Source organism: Phoenix dactylifera, chromosome 2 (assembly GCF_051530095.1).
Source record: "Phoenix dactylifera cultivar Ajwa chromosome 2, Ajwa_hap1_PhDact_Kaust_v1.1, whole genome shotgun sequence".
Classification (NCBI taxonomy): domain Eukaryota; kingdom Viridiplantae; phylum Streptophyta; class Magnoliopsida; order Arecales; family Arecaceae; genus Phoenix; species Phoenix dactylifera.
In genome coordinates, this window is record NC_143191.1 from 4,852,181 (window position 1) to 4,877,878 (window position 25,698).

Sequence of the window (25,698 nt, forward strand, 5' to 3'; positions counted from 1 at the left end):
TCTAAGTTGAGGGGGGTTGTGAGGTTGGTAGTCATAGTCATTTGGGAAAACAATAGAGATTGGAGAACTCTATGCACCAAACTGTGATCAACAAGAAATGAAGATAATGAAATTTTACTTCATTTGTTCCACTCCAGTGAAGGGGAATATTGCTGTTTGAGATACAAGCACAGAGAATGCTCTCTAAGAGAAGGACTAGCTATGATCAAAATATAATGTTGTTACATGCGACCGCAGCTATGGGACAAGGAGAGCGATACGTCGATGCGGTTACAAATAAATGGCAAAAGATAAATAGCAATGTTGTTGAGGAAAAAAAAATGAGGAGATGGAGTGGAAGCCATACATTTCATTTGAAATGCAATTGGCAGACTCATCCATCTTAAACTGATTTACTAAAAAAAAAGAAGAATAAAGAGCATGTTTAAAAGTTTTCACACTTGCAACATCTTCATCTAGAGATCACATTTTGGCTCTTGAAGATAAAATGTGCATGACTGGCTCATTTAAGCTAAATGCATATCTAGTTAGATTAATATGAGAACTTAAACACAAAAAAGTTTTAGTATCATGTTTTCGTCCTTCACATTTCTTTTTAATTGTATGTATGCTAATAAAAAACCCAGGTTTACTTTGGACTCGAGATAGAAAATTATTGAAGGAATTATGTAGTTAGAGAGTTTATAGAAGATGGTTGATTTCCCTCCACATATGATTATTCATAGGAGATAGACGAGTTATTTTATTTTTATGAATTAATTAATGGAATAGACCAAAAAAATGAACAAATGATGTTTATCTATGAACAATGCTAGAAGCTATCGAAACTTATATCCTCGATCTTCTACCAAAATAATAACAAATGCAAAACAGGAGCCTTAATGAATCAAATTGAGTTGCATCTAAAACCTACCACATGGATCGCGGAAGTGCTATTAATGGTGCAAGTAAAAAATATAAATTTATTATTTTTAAAAATAGTATTTTTTTACTTTTTTAGAAATAATAAATATAATTTTAATATAACACGAAACATTTTTTTACTTTGATTTTTAAATCTTATTTTTTTTGAAAAATAAAAAATAAAAATGATGCGAAACATGCAAGAGTTTCCTGATATCAAGATTAAATAATTAATAAATATTAATACTAAGCTTAGAGACCGGGAGGGAGGAAAGTAGGCGGTAAATAATTCAGCGTGTGCTATGGGCGGGAATAAGGTTATGCCGGTTTTAAAAACCGAAGCAGGGTCGCTCAGGCCGAGAAAAAGGCTGAAAAGCACGACCTTTTCCTTCGCTTCCCTTTCACTCGTCGTCTCTTCTCTCAACAGGTAGTGATTTTTTTTTTTCTTTTGTCTTTTTTTTTTTTCCTTTTCCAAAACAGTAAATAAACAATAATTTCATTTGTCTATTTGATGAATAACATGTTGAAAAAACAGGTAAAAGAATCCATCTTGGATTCCAAAATCCCTCTTCCACCACTCTGCTTCTCTTGTGAGATTCCATTATCCCTCCCTCTTACCTCTCTTTACTGTTTCAACGCCTCTTTCTGGACTCTTTTCTCTTTGTTACTCCCTTGAATTTTTCAGTGTGGATTTGAGCCCTTTCTCTTTTTTTTTTTATTAGGTTTTTTGTTAAATTTCGTCTCTGATATTTGTGTTCCTTTTTTCTGTTTTCTGAATGAGTTTATGATTTTGGATGCATGTTCGTAGTCATAATAAAAGAACATTTGTTTTTGATTTTAAGATTTCATGGTTTTTTGGATTTTTTTTTTGTTTTTTGTGAAGAGGTGATTATCTGAGGAAGAGTTAGGTGCTGAGAGGCGTTGGATGGTTGGGATCTGGGGATGGACCGCCGGAGTTGGCTGTGGAGGCGGAGGTCGTCGGAGAAGAGCCCAGGCGAGACCGAGAGCTCGGGGTCGGTATCTTCGCATTCCGAGCGCTACTCCGATGATCAGGTTTGAGTCTGCCGATTCCTTTGTTTCCTCTGTGTAATTCTGTTTACTGTTTTCCAGTCTATTGCTTTTGTAATATTTTCTTTCCATATGAAAAATCTCTGTGCATACCTGAAGATGAGCTTCCAATATTATTCTTTCAATTTGAAAGAAATTACCTTACTATATGTCCTTGCTTGCCCAATGCTGCAAGGGAATTTGAAGAAAGCTTGAGGTTTTGGTAACTTCTATCTTCTTTAATTTTGTATGGATCCTATTCGCTTTGTTCGAATCGGTCCATTGTTGACTGAATCACTAGCATCAGCTGGTTGGCATTCTCTCCTCTTGAAGAGAGGTCCAGGCTTCGATTCGTGGTGGACGAAGTGTGTTACCACCATATTTCTAAAAAAATTGATATTGTAAACTGGTAATCGCCGAGCAATACCTCTCCAACTCTTGGAGAGAGATGGCGTTTTATTTGTAAGGTCATTCCTTCATGGGTTGCTATGGAGCCCAAGCCAAGGAATGAATAGGGATTATACATTTAGTAGGCCAAGATTGGCGAATCGCATCCTTCAAGCATGAAGTAGAAATTTTTCATGGCATCCAAGGAATTGGAGATAAGAAGGAAAATTTATGCGTTTTCTCAAATTATTTACAAAAGCTAGACTCTTAGAATAATTTGCATGTTATATATAAAGTGCATGTGATATTCTCTACTCGAATATCTTATCTCCAAGAAATTACTTCAGTCTATTGAATCAAAAACTACTGCACGAAGTAAACAACTGACTTGACAAGCTGATTTCTATGTTATTAAATATACACTATAAATGAAAAAATGTGACATTTTTAGATATGCCAATTCCAAAATTAGGCCCTCTTCGGTTGAAGAATAACTTAGAAAAACCCGAATGAAATCAACTTATTCAGCTTTATTTTGCCAAACAACTGTTTTGCCACTGCAATAAAGAAGGGAAGAAAACATACTTAATGAGTTTCAGAAAAGTTGAAAAAGCGCCGTTTAGGTACTTTTCCCTCTTTAAACTGGATAAAGCTCAACAAAAATGGCAGAACGAAAACCGGGCCTTTAGTAGCATAATGATGCGAAAGTTGTGCAGAAACTAAGTTCAATATAACATTAGAAACAAAACTGAATGAAATTAAAAAAAATTTACAAACTGCTCAAGAGAGTTATTGTTACCCTTTCTCAGCATAAAGTTTACTCTCATATGCCCTAATCTGTCAACTAGCCGACCATGACTTTCAAATATTGCTATGCAACCTTTCCTTGGATGTTGACTCCCTCTACCTATATCTTATATTGCCAGAATATATTGCAGACTAGGAATAAACAGACTTTTAGTTTTAGAAGAAAAAAAAACATGGAATGATATTTTGTTTAAATAATCATAATCATAGACGTTTAGATTTTTCCCAACTATTTGTGGTTGGCTTTTTTTTTTCAATAAGAAAGCCAAAATAGACAGCATGAGAGAAAATAGTGTATCGAGTTCCATGTTGTGGTATGTGATAGGCAAGAGTTGTCAGATGAAATTGGTGATGCGTGACAGTTTTGTAACTCAGTTACCTGAAGCAAGGCCAGGTGCTGGATCTAGGTACCAGCAACCAGATCTCTCAAAAGGAGTCGGCGCAAGGAAATGGTCAGGAAGTTGATTTAGGCATGAGATTGTAAAGAGATTCCTAATAGAAGCTTCATGCTACCAAGTCTTAGAGAGTCGTGGCTGTCATGAGCAGGGGTTTCTTATAAGAAATATTTTACTAATATAAGTACTATTAACTTCCAATACAGAACCTATAATTAGAAACCTAATTAATAAAAAAAGAAAAAAAGCCATGAGAAAGATGATTTGGTATGCATTGTCAAAGAGGGTTGTTCAGCAGTGCTCACTGGTTAGTCATGGTTCCTTTTTCTGTGGGGAAAAAAGGATGGAGCTGTGGTTGCCCCCTAAAAGAGGTTATCTTTTTTTATGGTAGTATTTGGTTGCAAGCAGCATAGTCGCTTGCAATTAAAGTTGAAGTGTAATGCATCTTCAAAAAAAGTAGCATTGTGATTAGAAATGTAGCATTTTAAGTTGGTTCACCTAGAGTTCAAGCTATAGTTTCATGATGAGGTTTGACGAACAAAAAGATCACCTTGCCTTTCAAAAAATGGTAGTATTGTATCAGAGGTAGTGGAAGTGATGGAGTTGCCCAAATAAGGTGGGATATAAGTTACTTTAGTTGTGGGTGGGAATTTGCTTGCATCATCCAATCAATTGATCACCTTCATCCCCCTTGATCTTTGATACCATCTTGTTGCTAGTTGAGTTGCAGTAAATGAGCCAACTTGTGGTTCCAAATGCCATGAGTTGGGAGACTGCTATGCAGAAGGTGCATCTACAAGCCATGCAAAAATCTGTCTGGCGAGAGGATCTTTTGCAGGCTACTGAATAACCCCTAAGAGAAAGTTGCAAGAAGGAATTTGGAAGGAAGTTTAGAAAAGATAACTATTCTCACATCAAGGTAGGGGCCATAAGAAAACTAGAGAATTACTTTATTTTCTAATTCTGTTCTTGTCAATACAACTGTGGTCGTGTAAACCTCTTTTTCTTTTGTATTTTCCATGCAGTGAGGGGGGGGGGGGGGGGTGCAGTGGAGGTTCTAACCCTTGGTCTCACTTTGACATTGCTTGCCTCATTGGAGAAAACTGATTTTAAAATTTGCTTCAGTTATAGCAAATATATTAAACTTTGAGGTTTGTGAATTGCCTCATAAGTAGAAAGCATGTCTGTGAGGTGGATGGTAAGAATGTTCTGCCATTGATTAGTATGAACTATGAACATAATGGATATCCTAGCAGCATTGGTACAGAAGCCTAATTCTGTCTTTGCATATTCACTATAATAAACTTATGATGATTTGGCTTGAGAAGGATGATTTGTCATCTGCTCTACAAGGATGTGGGCAGCTATGTAGAGCAAGAGGATGGTGATAAGGAGAAAGTGCTGGTGGCATGATATGTTATATTGCAGTTCATTCAAAGTAACACCCTTTATATTAACAGGTAATAGCATGAAGGGAGAATAATATAGCTTTCTTCACTAATTATGGAACTAAAAGATACCCTAAGCACTTCCAGCCCAAGCCAATTTTGATTGGGTTGGCAATACTGCCCTCTTTTTCTTTCTCTTTTCTCTTGTGGGGTGGGGAGAGGTGATTGCTTGGATGGATGGAGATGATAACTCAATGCTCTCCACTCATGCGCAAGATTTTAGATGTTGATGTATATAACCATTTGAAGGAAAGAGCCAGGGAGACTAAAGAGAATGTATGGAAATGTGAAGGAGGTAGAGTACTAGGTGCAAGTTGTGCACATCAATTTCCATGCGGGTTACCCACCAACTAGTAATTGTTTTGCTTTGATATTCTTGTGCAGGACTTGCACTTTTGTTATGATTGTGAATAACGAATGGGATGTGCAACCAACACTTCTTGTAACAAATTGAATGACACTGTAGAAGATCATCATGTTTATTTGTATATTTGTGCTGCACAACTTGAAATAACTTAATTGTGGAAGGTTTTCTTGGATGTTCTTTATGGTCACAATTATTCAAAATTCCACCAATTATATTAAAAATGCCATCAGTTGCAATTTTCTCCCATGTTATGCTATCTTCTCCCCATCTCTGGTCTAATCCAAGATTTGTCACTAATTTCTTCATTCTAGCTAAGATGAATATTCATATATGTATATCTATGGGCAGGCATGAGGGCATGCTTGTGTTAGAGGCCTGCTCCTCATTTACATATTCAGGAATATACTGCTGGAAGTTGAAAAAGTGTTGCTTCTTAGATGCTTTCTTTTATATATTCATGCTTTCTTTCTGGACTTGAGATTAAGGAAATGAATATGGATTGACTTGTATGGTAAGAACTGAGTGTATTGTTGAACAGGATGCATTTAAGGCTTCTCCAATAAATGCTTCTCCAAGTCATGCTCAATCACCTGAGATTTCATCAAAAAATGCTGGAACTGAAATCAATGAAACTGTAAAGAGTTTGACTGAGAAACTATCAGCTGCTCTTTTGGACATTAGTGCGAAAGAGGATTTGGTGCAGCAGCATGCTAAAGTCGCAGAAGAAGCTGTTTTAGGTAAGCTACCTCTTTCATATTCATTCATCTATTGCTGCAAATACATGGAAATAGTCCATATGGTTGAAACCTTGTAACATGGTCCCACCCTTTAGTATCCAAATCTTTCCTAGGAGGCTAATCTGCATTCAGGGAATGATTTTACCGGGAACATTTCTCGATTGCAGAACTCATTCGCTTCTTCATTTGGATCCCGCTCTAGGATCATGTTCTTGCTTGTTACTGCAAAATTGTCAATGCATGCTCATACTCTTTAAAATTGGATTCAAGTACCAAAAATATGTTATTTAGGTGGAACTAGCTATCTGTACTAATACAACCTGCCAATATTTGCTTTTCTGTAGTAATTCCTGGTATGGATTACTTGGGGCTCATGTGGTTTTGTGATGGATGCTACTCAAGCTGTCTATAGTCACATCATCATCAAATTTTCTATTCATATGCACTGAATTTTCAGTATCTCTTGGTGTTATTTCAATGAGTTAAATGTTAACGTGCTATAATAATCACCATTGCAGCATTGTTGTAGCTTATTTGTTTCTTGGATCTTGATTATATTAAGCTTTTATTATTAATTGTCAGATAATTATAGTTTTTCACTTAATCCGCAAAATTTCATCAAAATTCCAATCAATTGACTTGCAAGTTTATCAGACTGCTTCATTTTGTACTTGCATTTTGAATGTAAGAAAATGCTAAAATATCAAACAACTCTTACAGATTACCCATAAGAAATAGGCCTAGTGCCTAAGCAACCACATTTAAGCGTAAAAGACCACATGCGTGCGTGCTAGGCCCCCCTCTAGGCAAGCATTCTAGGCAAGCTATCCCTGTTTCTTCAGGGGTTGTTCTTGAATGTATTTTGTTGATTTGGTGGTGAATTCGAGCAAATACAATATTTTGAATTTACTTTTTCCTTAAACTGAAGGACATTGCTGGGTTGGCATAGACGTGCGAATCAGATTTTGATTATTGTTCAAGAGTTTGATTTGGCAAGATCAAGGAACCAAGATCAGAAGACACACTCTACAAGATATATTCCACCAATAAAATGAGAAAATGTTTGTCAAAAAAGTATAATCTTAAGTTCGAAGACAAGGAAATACTTAAACCATTTTCTTCTCTGCACCATTACATCCATATATTTTAGCATGCCTTAAAACTTCTGCATCCCTTAAATTTTGTAAGTTTGAAAAATCATTAGATTCTAATCTCTGAATTACCAATTGTTGGCCATGACAAAATGTCCTGGGCAACACATGATAGACTTAGCATTTTTCTTTTTATAATTATCTTCCAGTGGATGCAAGAGTCCAAGTCACATTGATAAGAAAAAGCATATGGCTATAAATATAAGCTGAACTTGTACGCAGAACGTCAATAATTGTTTCATTAGAGTGCTTGCTCAGGGTGAAATACATAAGCTAGCTCAGATCTGGTAATGACTATGCAATTTGTTATGAATTGCTAGATAAGTTATTCATTCACTTGCTTCTTGGACAATGATCATGCATTAATCATTTTATGCTCTTGTCATGTATATGGTCAAACACTATTTTTCTTGCTAGGTTGGGAAAAGGCAGAAAAGGAAGTTGCCACTCTGAAGCAGCAGCTTGAGGCTGCAACACGGAAGAACTCTGCCCTCGAAGATAAAGTTGGACACATTGATGGTGCCCTCAAGGAATGTGTTAGGCAATTCCGGCAATCCAAAAAGGAGCAAGAGCAAGGAATCCATGATGCCCTCATCAAGAAAACCCTTGAATGGGAGTCTGACAAGTTTAAGCTTGAGAGCCAGCTTGTTGAGCTCCAAGCCCAGCTAGAAGCTAAAGCTGAAGCTACTGCGCCTATTTACCATGACCATCGTGCAAAAGTTGAAGCTCTTGAGAAAGAAAACATGGCTCTCAAAGATGAACTACTTGCTCATTCTGAGCATCTTAAATTTCTGACACTAGAGAGGGAGCTAAGTACTAGTGCAGCAGAAACAGCCAGTAAACAACACTTGGAGAGCATAAAGAAGGTGGCTAGGCTTGAAGCTGAGTGTCGTAGGCTGAGGGCTGTAGCATGTAAATCCTCACTAAGTAATGACCACAAACCTATTTCTAGCTCCAATTATGTGGAGTCTCTTACAGACAGCCAATCAGATAGTGGGGAAAGGTTTCCTGGTCCGGATAATGAGCCAAGCTGCTCAGATTCATGGGCCTCGGCTCTAATTGCTGAGCACAATCAGTTCAGGAATGAGAAATCCAGTGCAAGAAACCTTTCCACTTCTGCAGCAATTGATTTGATGGATGATTTCCTTGAGATGGAAAGACTTGCTGCATTGCCTGAGGCTGACCATGGAAGCTCTAGCTTTGATCTTGAAGCTGAATCTGACCGTGCTGTAAGAGATAGCTCATCAAAGAGTGAAGCCGAAGCTGTGTGTCAGCAGATGGCTGGGTTAGAGGAAAAGGTTGCAACAATGGCAACTGAGAAAGTGGAAGTCGAGATGTCTTTGAATGAAACCAGAAATCAGCTTAAGATTTCTCGCAATCAGCTGGCAGTAGCTGAGGATAAGTTGATAGAATTGCAAAGGCAGCTAAATTTGGTTAATGGGGAAAAATATGTTCTTGAGATAGAAGTAGAAGCTATGGAGGCAAAGAGAAATGAATTGGAACGTCAACTTGAATCAGCACATACGAAAATGGGGAATTTAAGTGAGAGAGTGATTTCATTGGAAGCAAAGGTTGAGAAAGAGAAGACAATGTCTGGAGAATTAGCAGCCAGGTATCAGAATATGGAGTTACTGGAGGAGAAGAGAAAGGAACTGGAATTTCAACTTGATTCAGCTCATAAAGAAAATGTAAAGTTACGGGAGAAGGGGAGTCTATTAGAAAGAAAAGTTGAGGAAGAGAAGGCATCATCTTCAGAACTTGCATCTAGGTGCCAGAATATGGAGGCTTTGGAAGCAAAAAGAAAGGAACTGGAGTCACGGCTTGAGTCAGCTTATTTGGAAAAGGGGAAGATACATGACAAAGTTGATTTATTGCAAAGGAAAATTGAGGAGGAGAGGGCATTTTCTGCAGAAATATCAGGTAAGCTCCAGAGTTTGGAAGCTGCGAACACAAAGAAAACGGAATTGGAGTCTCAACTAAATTCAGCACATTTGGAAATCAGAAAGCTATATGAGAAGGTTAGTTTATTAGAAGGGAGACTTGAAAAGGAGAGGACACTGTCTGCCGAATTTGCTGCTAATGAAGAGGCTGTAGAGGCAAAGAGAAAGGAATTGGTGGCACAGCTTGAGGCGGCACATCTGGAAATTGAGGGACTACTTAAGAAGTTGACTCTACTAGAAAAGCAATTTGAGGAGGAGAGAGTATTGTCTAAAGAATTTGCAGCTAAGTGCCTGGAATTGGAAAATGAGCTATCTTGGAAGAAGGGGGAAGCCGAGCTCCACCAATGTGCACATTCAAATGGAGAATTGAAGATCAAACAGGTAAAGTTCAGTTGCATTTATTTTTTTTGCAGATTTCAAGGCCTGCTTGCTTGGGATCTTCATGTTCACATTACTTGAAAAGCTTTAGAATCTCGAGTTTTTTTAGTTCTTGTCTAGTTTAAAGAGTTGAAGAGGGAAAATTGATATTAACATTGCAAATAGGCAGATGTAGATCAATAATGTTCTGAAGTCACAATTAACACATATTTCAGTCTTACTCTGTTGATATTGTTGACAAATTCATGCATTACCATTTCATGATTGTCTGTTTGATAAAATTGTTTCCCTTAACAGGAGAAAGAGCGAACTCTGGCTGCTGGGAAATTGGCAGAGTGTCAGAAGACAATAGCCTCTCTTAACCGGCAATTGAAATCTTTAGCATCATTAGATGATTTCTTGCTTGAAGCAGAGAAGCAAGATTTAAATGGAGATTCACAGAATCTTAGAGGCCAAAATTTACGAACAGTTTATTCGAGCAGTTCTTCAGAAAATCTTGGCAGTTCAACTCTGCTGAATGGTAAAGAGAGTGGATCCCAGGAATCCACTTCATCCTCTGCTCTGTTTGATTTCGCTGAGCTTTCAAACAAAAGCAGCAACAATAGCCTTACAGAAAACCAATAGACATGTAAAAGGAGTTTCTGTGCTCGGTGTATAACTGGTATGTGTAAAAGAGACGTGTTATGCTGGAAACTTTACAAATCGGCAGTTTACAGGTGATTTTTCTGTTATCAAACCCCAAGCAAGAAAGTGGGAAAATTTGAAAATTAAATCAAAGAGCGGCAACTTTGTGTATAACTTGTGCATCTGTCTTTTGACCTACTTGCTGGTGGGATGAATTTGTGACTAGAGTAACCTAGGATGGCCAGGCGTCTTTACTGCTTGTAAGCCATGGTGTTTCTGCTTAACCAGTGAGTATTGAGTACTGACTAATTAATTTTACAATAGCTCATTGACCAAATAATTCCCCACATGGGTTCTCTATTTATCAAATCAATTGAGAATTATTTGATGGTTTAAGAATTATTCACAGATTATGTACATCATCGATGGCAATGGCTGTATCGCCTCCTGCTGATGACACCTGTGGCAAGCCTGCACCCACTGGCCACTGTGTTACATGCCTGAAGCCAAGGCATTTAGAATAAAGCCTACAAGCTTTAATCTCGTGGTCTCTTCTTTTTTTTTTTTTTTTGGTAGAATTTGATGTCATGGGCTTATTATTTCAATATATGCTCTTAGAAATCTATACCTTGCAATGAACTTGAGGCAAAAAAAAAGAAAGAACATGTGATTTTCCTATCTTTATTATTGACTCTATATTTTAACAGCTTTGACAATCCTATTCTTGAGGCCTCCAGCTTCCAGTCGCTACCTCCGCTGAAGGCTATAGGCAGCATCGAGTAGCACAGACGAGAACGAGACTTTCTTCATCAGTGACATCATCTGCCTTTTACCCTTGAGTCACCAAATACTCGTTTCTTGCCCTTCAATAGGAGCCTGAACTTTCCTTTCACCATAGTCTGCCGTTTGTTTGAGATCTCCCTTGGAAAAAGTCATGAAACGATTGCAAAATATGTAATTTACAGAGTAAGACTCAGAGCAATTTGAATAAAAGAGAATAATATGGAGCATCCATCAACCAAGGGGAAAGAAAAGAATTATCAGTAATAAGAATACTATTACTAGATTCACCATTCGTTTAAAGAAACTAACTTATGAAATGGCTATCAAAAATCTTAATCATCTCTTGCAAGACATCCCTGTAAAATTGGAACAGTATAATAATGATTGGTGTATCGATGAATAAGGGCAATAAACAAATCAGTGAAGAGCATTCTGTGTGAGAGAGAGAGGGAACCTTCTCGATCACTGTAATTGTACCATCGCTACTAGATGTCCTAGGCACCACTGGTAAAAGAATAGGAGATAGTGCTCGCCATGCACACACACTAGGGCAAGAAATGAGATACAGAAGACTGGGCATCCATGTAATTTGAATAAGAATTTAGCATCGGCAATAGGGATAGATCTTTCGGCATTCTAATAGCTTGATCAAACTCCAATGCTTCATATCTTTTCTAAATCTTGACCACCATTAATCATGACCACATCATTAATCATGACCACCATCTCAACAAGCTGACAGAAAATAATAGCTCTGGAATCAAACAATTGTAACTACTTGTGCATCATTCTCGGAAACAGAGTGCAACAAGGCATCCAAAAGTAATATGATAACAAGCCGATTTATGCATCCATTGTATACATTTACAGGGCCTCACCTTGCTCTCGAGCCACAGAAGTCGAGAGGATGGCAAGACTACGATTCAAAAACGTCAGAGCTGATTCACAATCCATGATTATTTTTGTGACAGAAGAAGGCTCATCTGTTGTTGACACCGATCCAACAGCCATGGCTGCATAAGAATCTCGCAGACTTCGCAAATTTCCCAAAAACTGCCATCCACCATTCAGTCATTCAAAATGCAGGCTGTCAATCTCAAGCAAGACTTAAATAGTTGCTATTATAGTAGATCATTTTCTTATCAATTATATAGGCCAGATGTAAAACAAAACATAGTCTTGCAAATTGCAACAGCTGCGCCAAATTTGAAATGTTGACCATGTTCAAATGCAGCATCTCCATACCAGCAGACTATATGATAGCTCTGCAGTTGTAAACACTTACTTTAAAGCCTAACTTTATAACATGAGAACTGTAGCCCGACAAAATCCGAGTTGCTAAACAAAGAATACTTGAGTTTGGAAATCGGTAAAAGTAGAAACATATGGTGAGGCAATATTATTTCCAAAATGATGGATGTTTATTAAAAGTTAAATGTTGGGCATATGACTTCTATTACATGTTACAGTCCAGGGAATTGGTTGAAGATAACAAGTTGCTATAAGCATGCATTTGTTCCCAAGAAAACAAACCTAAATACTCTTATCTCCAGTGCTCTTCTAGATCAGAAGTCATAATCTTCCTTTTCTTTGGCAACGACATTGATGCTCCTAGTGACTTAATAGCATCTTATTGATGCTCCTAGTGACTTGATAGCATCTTACTATTTAATTTACCTGTTTGTTTCATATTTCAGTCTCTCGTTCCCTAAGCATATAGCTTTTGCAACTATTAAATAAAATATCAATTTATATAGAATATAAAGATGTTCCGAATAGGTGCAAAATCTGTTCATCTTTCGATGTATACTCATTTTGTGAGGCTATTTTCATTGATTACAGACTATGGATTTTGAGATTGCAATCAATCAGCAAATTAGCATATTATGAAATTATATATGGTTCAATCATGGAAGTAAAACAATTGGTTGATAGAAGGTGGATAATCTGAACTAACCTTTAAAAGTGTGTTATAAGCCTCCAGTAAGCGATTAGCAGCTGGCCCGAACCCATGCAACTGTGGAACCTCCATCATGTGTGTCCAAGGGCGAATTTCCTACAAAATGGGACATTTTCAACCAAAATCTTTCCAGAGCAACAAGATAATAGAATGATTTCAGGTTAATAAAATTTAAAGAAAAATATAACAATCTGAAGTATGTGTTCAAAGTGCGCCTCAGCAGAAGTCAGCCATTCCAAGAGTTCCTTACTGGAACTGTCACAAGTCGATAACACTAACAATATCTGGACTTCAAACCACTTCCTTACAATTGGAAGAGCATAATTACACAAACAACTAGTTATTTTAACAGCTGTCGCAACAATCATCATTATGGCAGTAACACAGGCCTTCTTATACAACAAATTAATCAACATAGGACTGCTTATACAAAAATGAAAGAAAAATTTTCAAACAAGAGCCTGAGATCACCTTTGTGTAAATCAAATTGAAGGACCTCACAGTTTCCAGAAAAGACTCCAAGTGTTCCCTCAACTTCAACTCTGTTTCCGCATACTCCTCATTAGGATTGTAATCGTACTGCACAAACGGTAGCAGGAAGAATTCCAGTATGGAGTCAAAAACATGTCAAAAGATAGGCAGAAAAACCCAAACAACATATTTATATTTCCAGTAGAAAAGTACAACTTGCAGAAACTTGGTCCTGTCAACCAATCAGTTGCTACTACAAAGTTGTCATGTTTGATTCAAGATTGAAGCCCTGTATTGAGTTGTATATTTTTGTAGTCTTCATTTGTTTAAGAAGGTTATTTTTTGTTGCAATATTTGGACAACGTCTGGAGCAGGATTGTGCTTCTCTCTCTCTCTTCTTTTTTGGTAAATGAAAATATTTTAAAAGCCTTAAACATTAAAACCCCATTTGGATTACTTTTAAGGAAAAGCTAAAATTTGGAGCTTTTGGGCAAAAGCTTTACTTAACATATGTCCCAAAGCTGTTTTTTAAAAGCTTAACTAAGAGACCCGAATTTGAGTCCCTGCGACCAATTTTTTAAAAATTTAATTTAAAATACTTTTATTGTCATCATCATATAAATTTGTGTCATTTTTATTTCTATAGTCATGCAATTAAGGATTATGAGTTTCAACCTTGTAATATTCTTTAAAATATGATTTAAAATAATTATATTATTTATTATACTATTTAGATTTTAGATTAACCTATAAAAAATAATGTTTAAATTAATAAATACTTTATAAGATCAATTTTGATGTTATCATAATATAATATAATATAATATAATATAATAATATTATATTATACAATAATAATATTTATTATGATCATGATTATTATATAATAGTAATTTAATAATATAATACCGTTATATTACTATAATACAATAATAATATCATGTTATTATATTGTAATATTATTATAATATAATATTTTTGTATTTTCATAATAAATATAAAAATTTATTACTTATTATACAATTTATATTAAAATATCAAAATAAATAATTTATAAATCAAAAATACTTTATAATAATATTTTTTGATGGTACGAAAGTGCTGCAGCCATTTCTTGATCTTACAAGTACTTTCTTGATATTACAAATATTAAAGTTTTGCGGCATCTCAGAAATATAATTATCAAACGGCAAATAACTTTTTTTATTAAAAACTCTACCAGTGAAAGTTCTACTTTCCAAAGCTCTATAGAAAAAACTCTACTACCTGCAGCAATGCTAAACGGGGCCTAAGAGGGTTTAGGACTAAATATAAATCATGTTAACAAGCATGACAATCAAGTAATAATCCAGTAAGTAGTAAATGTGTAAGTTTTAATTTTAAAAGATGGTTGGAATCAGTTCCAGCTGAGCCTTGTCTGAAAATGATGCCAGTTTCAAAATCTGGCTGGTTTTATTAGACTTCATAAGGGTAATACTCATTCTTCAGCAAGCAAATGTTTCCAGGTATAATTTATGCGAACTGTAATTCAGTTATGTGCATCAAGTAAACCTTAGACGCCAACTCCTGGACCATCTGCTGCAAATTTGCCAATTTCTTTGTATGTTCGGCAAGCTTCAACTCCAGTTCAGATATATCTGGTCTGCAAGAAGAATATATTCTCTATGAATTGGAATAACTTTTTAACCATATAACTTCAGATCATAAACAGCATGTTCAAATGTCTTCACAGTATAAAAACAAAGTGGACAACAGTACAGCCACAGAAACTAGGGATGAAAATAACTATGTAACATGAGGAACATGTGGAGCTGGCAACACTTTTTAAATAAAGGCAGGCAAGAGTCACTATCATTTATTAATTTTTTTGCTAAATTTACAATATAAGAGCTTTCCAGGCACTTGGTGATAACTAGAAGGCAATATTTATAGTTTTGGATGACAGTCTTTTTAGTAAAACGCAGAGAGATGATGATGAATTGAAGGAATGAGAAAGAAACAAAGATGTGCACAACAGAAAGCACGGAGTTCCTCATATTAATGAAACAGGCATAACAATGAACACTGAGTAAAATGCACCTTAAAATAAATGCCATCCCGAACGAGCCATGGACCCACAGAAGTAAAGCATGATTCACTGTCTTTGAGCATGGGACCACAGGAATCTATAGAAATGTGGAGAAAACAAATACAAAGTCTAAAACAAGATAAAATCAGAAAACCAGACTTGGATAACATCCAAACATTCCTATCAGTTCTCCACTCTCCCCAAACTACAAATATTGACAATATCATAATTTTTATGGGGCTATTTGGTTATCTCTGAATTTTAGTAAAATAGATAATCATAAAACATGATTTTATATAAGTGTAATGGACAACAGGGTCAGACCTGGTTTTCATACAACTCGTTTTGAAGTTTTGCGACTTGTCACCATTTTTCCCCTAAATGAGTCATATGAAAAAGAAACTTGCACTTTTCATAAAACTCATTTATTCCAGTTTTTATATAAAACCATATTAATAGAACTTGACAACCAAACAGCCACCAAATAACTCACCCACTTCATTTAGCACCCCGCACCCAACCCATGCGCCAAATTATGGCGGATCTACAGCTGACACCCTGCACTTATTTAAGAAAGAAATCCTTATATGGCTGGCGTGCAATGCTGTAAGAAAACAACATCAAATATCACCAGGTGTTCAAATAATCTGAGCCTTTCATGAAAAGCTCAGGTTTGGCTCGGTAATAGGTTCATTTATAAACAAAACTAGTCAAGACCAAAGAAAAACTAGGGCTTGTTTAGTGTACAAGCCAAGCCTGAGCAATAGGGTGCATGTTCAGTGAGGCTTCCGAACAACGGAGGACAAATTAAAGCCAGTAACTTTCTTAGGTCACTCATCCCAACCACTCAAATCTTACACCCAAAACCCTCACCCTTGACCTCTTGCCTCACCGCAACTCTCATGATTTTCTAGCCTCAGTTGGTGGGAGCCCAAGACCTGGAAAACAGAAATCCATCACTTGCCTTGTCATCGGAGGTTGAGATGGCGAGATATGATAGGTAAGCCTGGTTACCTGAAGCCCACTGCAGAAGCCTTCTATATATTGCATATGCTAGAATCCATGCTCCCAAGGTACTGTCTTCCTCATCTCTCCCAAATCCCATTCTGCATTGCCCTTCATGAACCTATTTTGAGCCTGGCCCATAAACTCAAACGAGTCAAAGACAACCCAATCCTGAGGCTGTTAATTTCCGCAGAGCCTAGTTGAACGTATGTGCTAGATCTTTGCTCAAGCTTGAGCCAGCCCATTTCAAAGAAAGATGAACATTAATTATAGAATTAGTTAAATGTCTTCTTATGTAGAAAGCATTAAAATTTTATATTTTTTATATCTAGAAAGTCTCAGGTAAAGATATTAAAAACCTAAAAACTGTCGTTGAATTCCTGTACATACCAAATTCTTAACTAAATAATTGTACAAGATTTTCCTTTTCTGAATTTTAGTTTTGATGAAAGAAACTTAAAAGCTGTGTTGCATGAATTTGTGCAACATATGCTAGTTGATCATTGCAAAATGCATTTGATCCCGTGTCAGGCTTTCATAATGGGCAGAGAACACAAATTGCTTACAAGGGGTAAATCGACTGAATCTGGACATCTGCTGGAAAAAGTTTGCATTCTTCTGAGAAAACTTGAGCCTGCTTCTCAGCAATGGAATCTACCAACTGTACATCCTTTGCCAACTGCTCATCAACACTGCAGACAAACCATATATCTACAATAAACCGCAAATTGAAACAAAACAGATTGAGATTGCATCAGATATAAAGAATTTTACATGTAAACCAAGAAAACTCTTCTGACCTCCATTCTGGATTGTCAGCATAACAGCTTGCTTCCACAAGATCTACAATAAGACGAAGCATTTCCACACGTTCTTCATAATTGCCTCTTCCCTGTCATTAGCAAATATTAACATCTCTGAAGCTCATGAAGAAATCATCGATGAAAGCCAAATCATGTGAAGCATCCAATATTCATGGATTGACCTAACAGTCTGTTTATATCTGTATGGAGGTCACCTCATGTCAATTTTATTCTCTTAGGTCAAAAAGTTAGACGTGTGGCACACCTTAACACTGTCACCTGTGTCAAGAGTCAGAGTTGTGGGAAAAGATTTCCAGAGAATCAAAACTACTCTAGTAATGAGTGATGAATCAAGAGAACAATCCTTTTTCACTCAGAAATTCAGTGACATCAGCTCTTTGAACGTTTCAAGGAAATTCTACAGGAAAAGAATTAAGTCATCAAAATTAGCTAATTGCAAATGACCATTATATCGACATTCAAAAACACTCATTATGAGTAGACGTTGGCAACTAACCATTACAAGAATTTTGAATCAGAAAATATGGAAGAATAGGAAACGCCCAGGTCTTTTTCCCCCTGGAGCATTCCTTTTCTACATAATGAGTGAATTTATGTCTGGCTTGGAAAATTGAACTCGAAAAATATGTTAACAACACATGCAACATTTAAGCAATTCTTCAGTCTAAGGTCACTATGATAGTGTTGGTAAGTGCTCATCAAGGTGAAGGTAGATTTATCTTGTGAGTTGCTTTCTCTCATGAAATGAAGAGGAGACACTCATAATCAAGGAACGACAGCATAGGATCAACATCAAGAGGAGTAATTGCAATCAACCATAACCACGCATCTCTGAAGTAGTCTCACCAATTCCAATGGCTTTCATAAATTATGCAACATGTCTCATCTCAGGATCATGTCCATAAACTAATCATGAGATAGAACTATGACAGAATAGTTATAACCATTTCTTCATCCAATAAACATACTATCTAAATTATACTAACCATTACGCAAATGAGACTTCACTATTCGGACATCAACTATTTCATGATTTAAAGTGAGAATTAAATATAAATTACTCTTAAGTTTCTTTCATAAACATAGGCAAGCAAATGGCTAACACATCTCTATGAGAAGGAAAAGAAAAATTCCTACAAGAATCTGAACTCTGAGATATTGTAACATGCTTATTCAGAAATGTCTATTTAATCAAAATGGGGAGAGTGGTTATTAGTTTATATTTGATAAAAATTTGATCACTCCATACATAAAACCAAATGCATTTCTAATAACATAACAACTTCTATGATGGTGATTACCATCTAATTATGTTAAAGGGAATGCTTTTGTCGGAAGCAATTATGATGCAACATTTACCAGCCTGGTGGCATGGCAGCAGTAATAGTGTTGAGGTGGCAGCAATGTTGGTGGTCCTGGTAGGTGGATAGTGGTGCTGGTGGTGGAAGAGGCATCAGAGTTCGTGACGATGATATGGTGGTTAGGTGGTGGAGGAGGAGGAAAAGGTGATGGAGGTAGTGGTAAAAAGGTGATGAAGGTAGAGCTGATAATGGGCTGGTTGTGGTGGGCATGGCCTTCATGGTGCTAGGCAGGTGATTAAGACCTATGTCAAACATACCTCTAACACCTAGGTATTTTTGGTGTATTGGTTATTGTCATAACAGATGTGGAGAGATGGATTGGGTTTTGGGCAGGAGAGAGCGTTCAGGCAAGGCAGATTAGGGGGCTGGCCTAGGATATGAAAAGTAGGGGGTAAGGGTTGAGCTGGATGGGAGACATAGTGGTCGGGATCAGATTTTCTTTTTTTTTCTTTTAAGGGCAGGGGAGGACAAAGCCCACTCAATATTACTAGAAAAATAAAGTTATAGGAAGGATAAGAGGTGGAGAAGGAGACAGAGCAATTACAAAGTTAAAGGCAAAACAGGAGAGACGAGATACCAAAAGAAAGAGAAATCTGTAAAATGCTTAGAGCTATTGAGCAGAGCCTATTCATTGAGCAGATAAAGGCCAGCATTGACAATAGATTAGGCAAGTTGGATTTATGAAGGACGAGATTTATGATGGAAGATCTTGTTATGGAGCTTCCTCCTTCAACTCCAACAAAGAGCTAGAACCAACTGATCCCAAGCAAGTCAAAGGCGCTTCTTGATTCTTTTAGATATCCAAATAGTCCACATGGATGGAAGTGAAGGTGGATAATTTCTGAATTTTATCACTCACTTTAGTTTAAGCATATGCCCTAAGAAGAAGGGGAAGGTAGGAAAATATGGTTAATAAATTCAACAGCTTGATTGCAGAAGGATGGGAAGGAGATGTGAAGTGAGCAATCAGGGAGTGTAAATGAGAGTAAGAGAGAGCTCAACAACTTATGAAAGAAATTCTAGATGTTAAAGCAAACATTAAAAATCTCAAACATTGGCCCTTAAGTATATCCTTACCAAGCATAAAAACAACTACATAAATTCTAATGGTGAAGCTTCAAAATACTCTGGTTTCTCCAATACTCCAGTATTTTGAGTATTCTCCCCATCACGGTAATATGGATCCTCATTCTATATATATATATATATATCTTGAAGCAAACACAATCATAGGTAATCCAGCTCCACATTGATACACATCTAAACTGTGCCTTCATGAAAATATTAATTTTCTTGTTATTAAATTTCCTACCAAACCCACTTACTAGATGATGTTTCATAGTCTTTATCCTCTTGTTTAAATATTAATGAAGGTCCCAAGCTAACTATGTATCGCCATAATGCGAAAGGGACAAAAGAAAAACCATCAAAAGTTGCATTCAACTTACTAGATGAGACCAAGGGGATATTCATGCTTTCTGTTCTTCATAAGCAAGAGAAAGCACCCTTTCTGTTCCTTGAATTCTTGGGAGGTTTGTGGGTGGTGTGAGGACTTTTTTTTAGCAGAAGGTTACAAAAGGATATTTTGAATTGTATTACAAAAAGGCCTTGATTTTATACATTATCAGATGATTAGCAATCTTTTTCCAGCTGTAGAACATCCTTTTCCGATAACACAAAACATAAAAGGACTTCACAAGGAAGCAACCTTTTGCTGCCCATCACCAAAATTTAGTATTTCTTTGTTCCCTTCCTCAATCAATCAAAGTCATCACAGGATGACCGCTTGTTTGCTAATATAAACTTCCTCGTCAAGCAGAACTCCATTGAAAATAATAGGCTCTACACTTCATTAATAACTCCTCATAATAATGTTTCACTATCCAAGCTCTAGGTTTGACATGATAGAGAGCAAATTGAATCCAGAAAACCAACCTAATTATCAAAGGTCCGCATATCCCTCCTTGTTGTGAACCCAACCCAATAACCCTTTTTCACAATCCAGTCTCCTCTTTGCACGTGCATCTGACTGAAGATTAATGTTATCCATGTCACTTAAAGGACCTGCTAACAATCATACCATGTTTATTATAGTTCAGTCCCTTGCAATTGATATAACATGTTAATTGACCACTAGCATCCAGCAGAAATAAGAAGAATAATCTTACAGTTAGTAACAAGCTTGAAAACTCATTCTATGGACCACTAATGTCAAATTCAATATTTACTTCACAATTTCTGCACAACAGCACCACACTGTGTAAAGGACGAGTATTAGAGGGAAACAAGAGATTTGATTTCTTACTATATCTATTCAATGTTGCCTCAAAAACAAAAGCAACACTGCATTCTAGAATTTGAATTTAATTATGATTATTTTATGTAGACAGCAACATGGTTAAAGCAATTACATTCTACGTAGTTTATAAAGATTATTCATTTATGAATCAATAGACTCGGTGTAACAAGAAAACTAGTGAAGTGTTAATGTGCTGAAAGTCATAAATCAATTGACTTCTTGTAGTATTCGATTTTCAAATCAATTGACTTTCCTGTAGTTTTTGCAATACAACAGTAAATAATTGAAAAACTATTTATACTATATGTGTACTCTTCTGTAGTTTACTTATGATGGTTTTAGGAACATTAAAAGTTTAGTTAGAAGTGTATTCAAGTGATAGTGTTGCAAGAAGATTTACATGTGATACGTCAATGTTTATGAAAATTCAAAAATTATATGGAAAAGGAAACTAACAAGAGTACACCTCAACCCTCACGTGGCAATAATAACTGAGAAAGATCTTATTTTCCTAATAAATCATTTAACTCACTTGGATTGCTTCTGTATCAACTGACGATGTAATACCCAAGAAGCTTGCTATCTCAGCCAAGTCTGTGAACATCGAAGTATTTGGTTATTCACAACAATATCCTGAAAGAGAAAATAGGATGATAGAAAAATATAGAACATGTATGCATATTGATTGTTGAAAACTTGGAGAAAGCATGTTTTTCACCAGCATATATATGTATGACGATTTGCCTCACTCAGCCTACTCTAAAATTTCCCACTCCTTTCACATCATAACCCCTCCCTAACTGAGTCGATTATCTCAAAATTAATGTGCTACCATAAGCTCTACCTTAGAGTTCTTCCATGAAGATATCTCCACCAATCCCCTTTTCTTACTTAGTCATGCCCTAACTCTCAAACAATAATAAGAAGAGGTGGGTTAAATTCTGCAAATTTTTGCCAAAATGCATATAGGGTGTGCAGAAATGCATGCAGGATCTGTTGAATGAACCAGCGGAACCAGCAAACCTCTAAAGATGGCCTTGCCCTTCAAACAAATTGCCAAAATTGCCAACATTCTCATGATTTTTTTGAGGGTGTTTTTGCCCATTAAACCACAATATTTTTAACTTATCAAATAAATCCAAGATCCCAAATTTTGTAATCATAGACATACCTGGTCCGAACCCAATAGAGTCAATGATATGCTCAACTAAACTTATGGCCGTGTACTGGCCTACCTAACTCCAGCTTGACTTGAAGAGACATACTAGGCTAGGCACAAGTTCACTCACATTATAATACAAAGTATTAACACTCTCCATACATTTCCTCTCTCCAGGGAAAAACTTAATAATCATAAAATGGATTGCAATGTATGATTTTAATAACAAAAAAATCATAGGGTTTACAAAATTTTTCTTGGATGGCAAAAGAAATGGCATTCCATGGCCTATGATAAGGAACAGACGTTCTCAGTGGTGATAGCAAAATCAGCTCAAAAGTAACAGAGAAATTGTGAATAGCAGGAATTTACCAGCTTGTATTGAAAAAAGAAAAAGGGACTTACGTTGGATTCGAGTATTCTCCTCATCACGATCCATGCTATCCCCTTGCCAATTCTGTTGAGTGAAGGGTGATCTGTCACCTAGGAGCCTGCAACGAGCCAAAGCGTTACCATCACGGTGTTCAAGTTGCTAGGCTTTGTACTTGGCATCCAATATCGCAATTTCAGTAATGTTGGGATAAAAGAAAAAAGAAAAAAATATATATTTTAATGCCATAAAAATGACAAACAAAAATCCTATGAAGTGACTGAAAATTAGATCAAAATCCTAGAAATGGCTCGGAGAAAGATGTAAAGAATAGAACAAAGTTCGAATTGGCAAACATTTCAAGAACAATGGCCGCAGAAAACTAGGGTTCCAGACGAACCCAATTGGGACTGGATCGGAAATGGGTCGAAGTAAAGGATCGCGAAGTACAGGCAAAAACGAATTTTGAGATAATTTTCCATAGTCGAGGAAGACGCACTACAAAACGGCGCGAAATCAGATCGAATTCCCTAAAAATTTAAACTTTTGTCCTCTATTGCTCGGAAAGACTGGGTTACCGAGCAGATCGACGTAAAATTGGGACAGCATTTCAAGTAAAAGGGCCATAGAAACATCCGCAAGCTAGGGTTTTGAGGAGCCCAAGTCGGGTCAGAAGAAAGGAATGAAGTGAAAGAGAAGGGAACATTCGAAAGGAGGCCACCGGGGGTACCGGAAGAAGAGCCATTCGAGGAGGGCGTATCTCTCGACGCCGGCGAAGAGGAGAGATTGGGCGGGGGCGTTGGCGCGGGGGTAGTTGAGGACTGCCAGCTTCCTCTGGATCTCCTCCATTTGCTTCGACGCCATCTCGGAGATTACAATAACAACGACGACGTCTTCCGCTGCCGCTGCTCCGCAGTTGGTGGCGCTGCAGATCGTAAGCAGAAGAAGCCACTATATCCTCCGTGGCCGTTGAGGCCGTCCTTCATTAGTTTTTCTATTTTTCCTGGTCGCCGGACCTCCTGAGGCGAATGGACCTAATTTTTGAAACCTATGTGGCCGGGTCACACAGTGAGGCCTAAGTTGCAACTTCGCAAGTTTTTAGACGTCATCCCTGGATCCAGCTTGCCGGACGGTTCTGATCATGCCTATGGATTTTCGTGACGAGGTTCAGCCCCTGCTGGTTGCTATTAGGTTGTATGTACTGGATGCAGATCGTATTTTGCTTGAGAAAAATTTGACCATGGAGATAGAGTGGATCTAGGTCGGAACTCGATGCAGGTTCTAGCCCACTGTTACATAATGTTCGCAGACTCTTAGACGATGATGGTCTATTATGGGCCACATATATCTACAGAAAAATGAACAGCACGGCTGACTAGGTGACCTCATTCGCGGCCCGCCACTATAAAAGCTTCATTTGGGGTGTTGGGGTGACTACACGTCGGTGCCTCATCATCTGTATTATTTTTTATGTTTCTGATTTCTGATCCAAATTATTGAAAAATTTCGTCGGTAAGCTAGCTCAATTGTAGTGAAGTATTATAAACCATTTGGGACAAACCCTTGATAATCTATACTTAATAAGTTGGTGTGATCATATTGGACCACCTCCTAATCCGTCAACTGTAAGTTACATAAAGAAGGAAACCTCTTGGGTGCTAGGCCATGCTTGGTTAATCTGATGCTTTCATGAAATCATAATAATAAGAAAATATTTTGAGTGCATATTCATGCATGGCTAATCTTGTCGACAAATGGACAGAAATTGAAATTTTAGAGTATCAAGTTTAAATTTGTTACTTGGTTGTTGAATTTATTTACATAATCTATTAGAGTATAAAGAGAAGGAAAGTTAATAGTCAAACCCTCTCCAGTGCTCCTTGCTAACCAAATCTACTCCATCTCCCTCCACCTCCTAAGTTCATCCATCACTCATCACCAACCAAATTTGCTCCATCTCGCACCACCTCTTCAGTTTCCTCCACCATTCACAACCAAGGACTTTCATCCCAAGAAATCAGTAACATCTAACCTAATCTAGCTTTCAATAGAATATGTAAAAGGTTTATTGCCCTTCTCTTTCACCATATATGTGACACATGCACAAGTCATTATTGATGTTGGAGGATCAACAATTTTGGAGTATATGTTGATGATGATGGATAGTGTGAGTATTGTGGACTCACTTCCTCCTCTGTTTTTTTCCCTAATTAGAAGTGGAGGTGCCTGATACCTGATGATGATAAGTGCAAAAAAGTGAATTGGTGGTATTGATGTGACTTCAGGCCATTGTGAAAAGAAAAAGAAAAACTTCCTGGCACCACTTCACTTTCCACTCTTTGCAAGAGACCCACTTTGTCATCGATGTGACTTCTCTATACTTCACTAATCCTAACTACTATGAGAATTAGTACTTGGAGAATGAAGTGGTGCTATGAAGCATCATTCTCATGAAAAACTCCACTCCATGAAGCAAATTTTGTTGTCACTCTCATGAAAAACTCCACTCCATGAAGCAAATTTTGTTGCTAGTTATGGTAGATGGGAAACTAGTTGCGATAGAGACTAGGGAGGGGTCTAGTACCATGGTGTTGCTCATTAAGGAGGATGCTTTGGCCACTGCTATGGTCCTTATGGGTGAGAGGTAAAGAGAGACGGGGGGATTAATGGTGATGGTTGGGGAGGAGAGTCTAGTCACTATAGGAGAGCTTGTTGTGGAGGGCAGATTAGACATCATGCTAGAAAGGAGTAGGAGGTGAAGAGATTAGGGGAAATTTGAGAGATGGGGGGTGATGTGAGAATATGAGGGTTTTTAAGATTTAGGTTAGCTTTTATGATAAGGATGGGTTGGGTTAGGTTCAAAGAAAGACGGGGATTAATGGTGATGGTTGGGGAGGAGAGTCTGGTCGCTATAGTAGAGCTTGTTGTGGAGGGCAGATTGAAGAGATTAAGAAAAATTTGAGAGATGAGGGGTAATGTGAGAATATGAGGGTTTTTAAGATTTAGGTTAGCTTTTATGATAAGGTTGGGTAGGGTTAGGTTAGGTTTTCGCAAAAAAAAATAAAAATAAATAAAGACAACAAATGTGAATTACTTTAAAGGAAATCATTTCTTAATAAAATATTTTTTTCTTTTTTCTTTTGGATTACTACAAAATTTCAAATTCAAATGCAATTTTCATATTAAATGTCTTATGATTTTCAATATCAAATTT

General features: G+C 36.9%; 2 protein-coding genes across 7 annotated transcripts; one reads left to right on the top strand and one right to left on the bottom strand.

Annotated features, from left to right (window-relative positions):
- The first annotated feature begins 1,164 nt into the window (after positions 1-1,164).
- Positions 1,165-10,358, top strand: LOC103702742 (uncharacterized). Of its 3 annotated transcripts, XM_039132830.3 has the most exons (6): positions 1,165-1,330; positions 1,439-1,493; positions 1,787-1,956; positions 5,893-6,091; positions 7,660-9,563; positions 9,858-10,358. In XM_039132830.3, exons 3-6 carry the CDS (start codon positions 1,846-1,848, stop codon positions 10,182-10,184), a joined length of 2,541 nt encoding a protein of 846 aa, XP_038988758.3. In that variant the 5' UTR covers positions 1,165-1,330; positions 1,439-1,493; positions 1,787-1,845; the 3' UTR covers positions 10,185-10,358. The 3 variants fall into 3 exon arrangements, with proteins under 3 accessions (XP_038988758.3, XP_026658650.4, XP_089784802.1); XM_026802849.4 differs by lacking the exon at positions 1,439-1,493 and having other exon boundaries at positions 1,181-1,330; XM_089928676.1 differs by lacking the exons at positions 1,165-1,330; positions 1,439-1,493 and having other exon boundaries at positions 1,713-1,956.
- A 569-nt stretch (positions 10,359-10,927) lies between these two features.
- On the bottom strand, positions 10,928-23,554 carry AUG7 (nuclear matrix protein). 4 transcript variants are annotated; one of them, XM_039132839.3, is made up of 10 exons: positions 23,215-23,554; positions 22,520-22,605; positions 21,488-21,549; positions 17,272-17,363; positions 17,038-17,163; positions 14,950-15,040; positions 13,399-13,506; positions 12,925-13,023; positions 11,846-12,020; positions 10,928-11,105 (listed from the first exon to the last, which is right to left on the bottom strand). In XM_039132839.3, exons 1-10 carry the CDS (start codon positions 23,346-23,348, stop codon positions 11,074-11,076), a joined length of 1,005 nt encoding a protein of 334 aa, XP_038988767.2. In that variant the 5' UTR covers positions 23,349-23,554; the 3' UTR covers positions 10,928-11,073. The 4 variants fall into 4 exon arrangements, with proteins under 4 accessions (XP_038988767.2, XP_008783429.3, XP_008783428.3 ...); XM_008785207.6 differs by lacking the exon at positions 10,928-11,105 and adding an exon at positions 11,310-11,702; XM_008785206.5 differs by lacking the exon at positions 10,928-11,105 and having other exon boundaries at positions 11,704-12,020.
- Positions 23,555-25,698: the final 2,144 nt, after the last annotated feature.

Excerpts from the sequence above, each read along its gene's own strand:
- AUG7 (XM_039132839.3), bottom strand. The coding sequence starts at position 23,348 with ATGGCGTCGAAGCAAATGGAGGAGATCCAGAGGAAGCTGGCAGTCCTC. Across the intron at positions 13,507-14,949 it reads TCCAGGAGTTGGCGTCTAAG|TACGATTACAATCCTAATGA; the intron begins GTTTACTTGATG and ends CCGTTTGTGCAG. Across the intron at positions 13,024-13,398 it reads TCAATTTGATTTACACAAAG|GAAATTCGCCCTTGGACACA; the intron begins GTGATCTCAGGC and ends CCCATTTTGTAG.
- LOC103702742 (XM_039132830.3), top strand. The coding sequence starts at position 1,846 with ATGGACCGCCGGAGTTGGCTGTGGAGGCGGAGGTCGTCGGAGAAGAGC. Across the intron at positions 6,092-7,659 it reads CGCAGAAGAAGCTGTTTTAG|GTTGGGAAAAGGCAGAAAAG; the intron begins GTAAGCTACCTC and ends TTTTCTTGCTAG. Across the intron at positions 9,564-9,857 it reads GAGAATTGAAGATCAAACAG|GAGAAAGAGCGAACTCTGGC; the intron begins GTAAAGTTCAGT and ends TTCCCTTAACAG.